This window comes from Pygoscelis adeliae, unplaced genomic scaffold (genome assembly GCF_000699105.1).
Source record: "Pygoscelis adeliae isolate BGI_AS28 unplaced genomic scaffold, ASM69910v1 Scaffold216, whole genome shotgun sequence".
Lineage (NCBI taxonomy): Eukaryota > Metazoa > Chordata > Aves > Sphenisciformes > Spheniscidae > Pygoscelis > Pygoscelis adeliae.
In genome coordinates, this window is record NW_008825073.1 from 2,164,883 (window position 1) to 2,170,538 (window position 5,656).

The following is a 5,656-nucleotide window of genomic DNA, read 5'->3' on the forward strand; positions in this document are numbered from 1 at the left end:
GAGCCTTGCGAGGGGTGACTGAACCACCTCCAGCGGAGCCTCAGGATCTGCTTCACATCAAACTCTTTCTTTCCAGATACTGACATTTTTTTCAGGGGGGAAAAAAAAAAAAAAAAAGACAAAAGCCTATTCTTTTAGAAAGGAAATGGATTCTTTGTTATCTCTTGTGTTTCAACTCCTCTTCTTAAGAAAAGACAACAAAAGAACAAATACCGGTAGCTCTCTCCCTCTCTCTTCTGATTAATACACTGCAAGCTCTTCAAGCCGATGCTAAGCTGCTGCTAACTGTATAGGTGGGAATCCATACTGACAGGATGATGAGGTCAGACCTTAAACAAGTAAATCAGCTTAGCACAGGAAAGCAGCAACCATAACACTACCCAGCTGCTAGGCTTACACACTCACAGCACTATAGCACAGCTCTCTAATATATAACCTAGCCTCACATGATCCTAAGGGATCCTAAGCTGCAACTTAAGATGCAGGAAAGCACATACAAATAGAGTGACAAGACTTTCTATCTCACGAGGTTTTCCATCAAGCTTGCTAATAAGCAGTGCTGCATTTCACAGAAGATTTATGGAGAATTCTTCTATAGTCTTCTCACCCAGATTTTTGGTAACGGTTCAGTGTGAAACTATCCTGCAGTTCATGTGTTTCCTTAAGGGGTTTGCATTTGTTTATCTTGCTGTGTAAAATTCCTACAAATGGCCTCAGTGTGGTAGCACTTACCTAGAGGAAAGAGGCAGCGTTTGAATTCATTGTGCAGAACTGTATGTATTTTCTCACCTACAGATAGACTTCTCGATATAATTACAGAGGTATGAGAACAGAGGGAGGGAGCTCGTGAAAATCAGAGATGTGCTCCCTGAATGACTGTATCTGTGGAAAACACACTGTTTCCTGGCTAAGTGCCTGTGTAAACACCCTTTGCCATCCTGCTCTTAATTTCTCACGGATGGTGAAACGAGTGTGATTTTTTTTTTTAGAAAACACCTTTCTTTTGATAGTGTACACTGTAACATGTTTTCAGCAAATTTAATAGATGACATACTTTCATTCCCATCCATTCGTTAATAGGCAGGGCTGTGAGAACTGTCCCCTGTGTGTTTTGAAATAATGTACACATTATAATGAACAAAGTGTAATGAAAATAATTAAATGGACTGGATTTTTTCCCTTATGTTATATTCTCCACAGTTTGCTACTGATGATCTATACAACTGTAAGCAGCGTGCAGAAATAAAAAAAGCTGTAACACAGAGTCAGTAAAACAGGATTCAGAACTAAAGGAGGGTACCCCTCTCCAACACATCTTCTTACATCTCCTCTTCAGACCTTCCCATGTAAACTTCCTTGTTCTCTCTCTGTGCTGTGATTTTTTTCTTCTTTTTTTTCTAAACTCTACCGAAGGGTTGTTGAACCTTCAAACACTAAAATCTGCTTTCTTTTCTTTTTTGGCTGCATATAATGCAAACAGAGAAATGTGAAGCAGAGTTTTGAAAAGAAAAAGCAAAATGAGAGGATAGGACTAAGGAATCACCAGCCTTTATGCTGGGCTGTCAAGCTCCTATCCTATTCATGGTATTCAGGCAAATGGTATGCAGTGTCATGGACTGGATGCATGTGAGATAAATTACAGGACAAGTGAAGAACAGTAAACTAGTTGAAGGATATTATACTGTTTAGATTCATACAGGGAAAGAAAAGACTTTGTACAAAAGAAAACCTATGAGAAAGAGTTGGCCATAAAAGGCAGTAAGGAAGAAGAGGAGGAAAGATACTTAACAGACCTAACCAATGCATGCTTGTTGCTATGTAGAACTGAGGCTGAGCTATTGCAATAAAATGTACGTTAACGTGTGCTTTTGATAGTAGTGTAAATGTCCATGACAGAGAGAACAAGAAAAACTTGGTTGCGGATAAAAATCTTTCCATATATGAAGAAGTAAACTATATGTGGGAGCTAAAATACAAGCCCCGGCAAGCCTTACTGCAGTGCTTTGGCATAATTGCTCCCATCACTGACCCCAGTCCTCTGCTACGGGTTACTGTTCTCGCAGCAGTTGTCAGAACTCGCAGGCGGCTTGGCTGCTTCAGTTAAAAGTCACGACTGAGCATCCAGCAAAGGCTGCCTTACGCTCAGACGCCAGGCTCTGGGTCTCAGCAGCTCTGCTGCAAGAACCGTTCTGCTCTGCCACTGCTTTCCCAGCGCTGCGATTTACGTAACAGCAAAGGCTGCCACATCGTCACATACCGACATCCCAAACCGGTGCAGCTCCCCTGTGAAAGTAACACCCTATTTAACAATACTTCACTAAGACAAACTGTGTTCTGTAATATTTACTTGAGAATGAAATGAAAGAAGGATTTCTGTGTTAGGTTATCAGGCTGTAGGTGTTCTTAAAGGAACATATTTTTTAAAAGACTTCATTTTATGTGTTACAGGAATGGATACAAACTAGAAAACCTGCTCAACTTCTAAGAAGTTATATTTAGAAGAAGGTGTATAAAGGCCTGTTTGTGAGTTTAATAGGGGGGTTCAATTTAAGCTTGTTGAGAATATAAGCTAATAAAGAAGCTGCTCCCAAACTTCAGGGATTTAAAAGAATTTACAGGGAGTGAATGGATAAATGAAAATGCTGGCCATTGAGTAAGAGAGATTATTATATGTCCAGAAGTCAGTGTAAGATCTTTTCACACTTTAATGACGACCTTTTATAACAATCTGAAATTTTCTGGAGACACAACTGTTTCAAGTATTTTTTCTTGCATTACAACTATATAATATTTAACTTAATGTTTCTTAACTTTTCAACTTCAGCCTACACACCTATGGATGTTATTCTTTTCAATTTCATAAAAGTAATGAGACAGTGGAATCTATGTATATGCCTCAGGATTGCCTACATGGCAATCTGAGATCTGTTTTAAGGAGGGAGTCTCTATATACCAAGTTAATAAAATAATTTATGATAAAATCTTGTAGAGGTGGACAGAGAACATGGTTTCTCTCTGCTACCTTAATCAGGTCATTGAGCTTTCTCAGCAGCTCTGTCAGTTCCTCTTAGCAACAGCTCTAATACATTTAATCATATTTTTTCACCACGTCACAAAGCTTCTGTTGGTTTTCTTTCCTTAAATCCCTTTTGCAGCAGTCACCCTTTCTTCCAAGATATCATCAAAAGCATATTCCTTGAATTTTACTTGAGAATGTACAAACAGTACTTCTGTTTGTGAATTACTCTGTTTCCTACTAACTCAGTACATGTTTTGGCAGATGTAAAGTGTATCTAGCTAAAATTAAAATAGTAAAACTGGACATTTGCTGAAGAGACTGTCTTGCTCAAAAAGTCAGCATGAGTCGGCACAGAGTATGTTTCAGGTAGGGCGTAAGTAAATTATTTTTCACACGGCTTGTTACCATTCCGGCTAAAATTTCAGTGTGCTGTACTAAGACAGTATAAGTGATTTGATAATCCAAAACTTCAGGTCTGAAATGATTAGAAGCAGGTATGTGGTATAAAGCTGCACCATGTTTATACATATATATGCCACATACCTGCCTTTAATCATTTAGATCCATCTTCTGGTGAGAAAACTAAGTTCCCTTGAAACTGAATACAATGTGAGGGTTTACTTCTTGATGATTTCTTTATAAATCTCTAACATATTTTTAGGTGTAGCTCTGACTGGGTTCAAACTTCTAAATGTGAAAAGATATAAGATTTTTCTGTTATTACTATTCCTAATTTAATATGTTTGGTCTCATTTAGATAAATATCCACCATAACAGCATTATTTTTTCCTCTCACAGTTGGAAATCTCCAAAGAACAGGATTTTCTAGGGCTTCGGCAAGTCTAGCCAGGGCCACCAAGAGGGTCAGGCAGCTGGAGCATATGATGGATGAGGGGAGGCTGCTAGAATATGATTTGTTCAACCTTACGAAGAAAAGGCTCAGGGGCATCTTATTGCTACTCTCCTGATGGGAGAGTACAGAGAAGACAGAGCCGGGCTATTTTAGAGGTGCCCAGTGATAGGACTAGAGGCAACAGGCACATGTTGGTACATGGGAAAATCTGATTAGATATAAGAAAAACTTTCTACCCATGAGGGTGATCAAGGAGGTGGGAAGGGGTTGCCAAGAGAGGCTGTGGCATCTCCTTCCTCAGAGAAAGTGAGATCCCAAATGGACTTGGTCCTGTGTAACTGCTCTAACTGGATTGTTTTGAGCAGGTGGTCAGACTAGATGAGCTCCAGAGGTCCCTTCCAACCTGTTATTCTGTGACTGTGGACATGCCAGGGAGTGTTTGAGATGTTCATCTACTGGCTACAGTAGAGCCAAGTAAAACTAATGTGGTTGTCAGTTATGAAAAAGAGATAAATTTCTAGCAATCTCAACTCCAGTTTGGTAGCGAAACAGCTAAGTACCACCTGCAGTTGTGGAGGATTTCTAATTGTTCATCCCATAGGAGGCTTGCTAGTAGTCTGAGGAAAAAGAAGTCTTTATTCTCTGAAAAACCTCCTTTCGATTCAATGGGTATGACCTTTCGAGGAAGATCTTTGATCAGGTTAGGAAATCGCACTAAATATGATGGTAGACGGGCATCTAGCAGGAAATTGGGCATTATTTTAAAAGGTCTGTATAAACATGTTGAACCTCCAGATTATTTGAAAGATATTTATTAATAGTAAGAGTCTAAATAGGTTTTATAATAATTTTAAGGTTACAAGTGTAAATACCTAATACGACATTTGAATTAGCAAATTATAAAATTACTTTTGTCATAAACTACCTATAAGTGGAAATTGAGAATTTTCGTTCTGTCACAAACCATGTTTCAAATAAGCTTAAAAAATGCCTTTTAGCTACAGCTGCCTCCCATGTTCATCTGCCACCAAAACATCTTATGGAAAGGAGTTTTCTAATGCATTTCAAAATGTCCGGATTTTCTAGTTAATAACTTAGTAATTTTTTTTTTTTTTTGAGAATTTAAGCGAATGGACTATATTCATGCAGTTATGTAATGTTTATTCTCCTCTCAAAAGAGGCATAGCAAATGATTTCTTATTCTTTTTCTGTATGCCCTGAGCTGGTAGTACAGTGCATGTATGAAAAGCCTATTAGAAAAATCTCTCTCTGTTCCCGCAAGCCGAGCAAAGATTAATAAAAAGGAGTCATCTAACTTTCTTGTAGAATAATTCATGAAAGTTACCATTTGCAGACTCTGCAGCCAGGAGTATTGCAAGGACTAGATTACTAGCAAGAACTAATGAAGTAGGTCTTTGCAGGATGTGAGGCAGATCAGAAAAAATGAATTTTTTTATTAGATAAAAGTCAAGGATAGCTTTGGACCAGAGGTCTTCAATGCCAAGCTCATGGACCCAAATAGGAAAAATCTGCATATGCTGAATGAGACAATCAAAAAAGCAAGCTAAGCACAGAAAGTTAAGAATGTTTTCTCATATTTTTCAAGATATTTGATGTCTATTCTGACATTACATTTTTTAGAAAGTCAAATTAATTACAAGCTCGTATCAGTACTGTGTACTCCACAGTGCTTGCATTTGGGGAAAACATCATAATAAGATCTACATATGTACAGATTGTTGATAACTAAATAAAGTCCTGTGTAAAAAAGCTGTACGCTCTCT

The 5,656-nt window shown here is 38.2% G+C and overlaps 1 protein-coding gene across 1 annotated transcript in view; it reads right to left on the minus strand.

The window, feature by feature from the left end:
* Nucleotides 1-86, minus strand: part of KLHL4 (kelch-like family member 4) — a 49,413-nt gene extending 49,327 nt beyond the window's left edge. Inside the window, 1 exon segment of the mRNA XM_009326628.1 lies at nucleotides 2-86. Within this exon segment, the coding sequence (XP_009324903.1) occupies nucleotides 2-86 (85 nt within the window).
* Nucleotides 87-5,656: the final 5,570 nt, after the last annotated feature.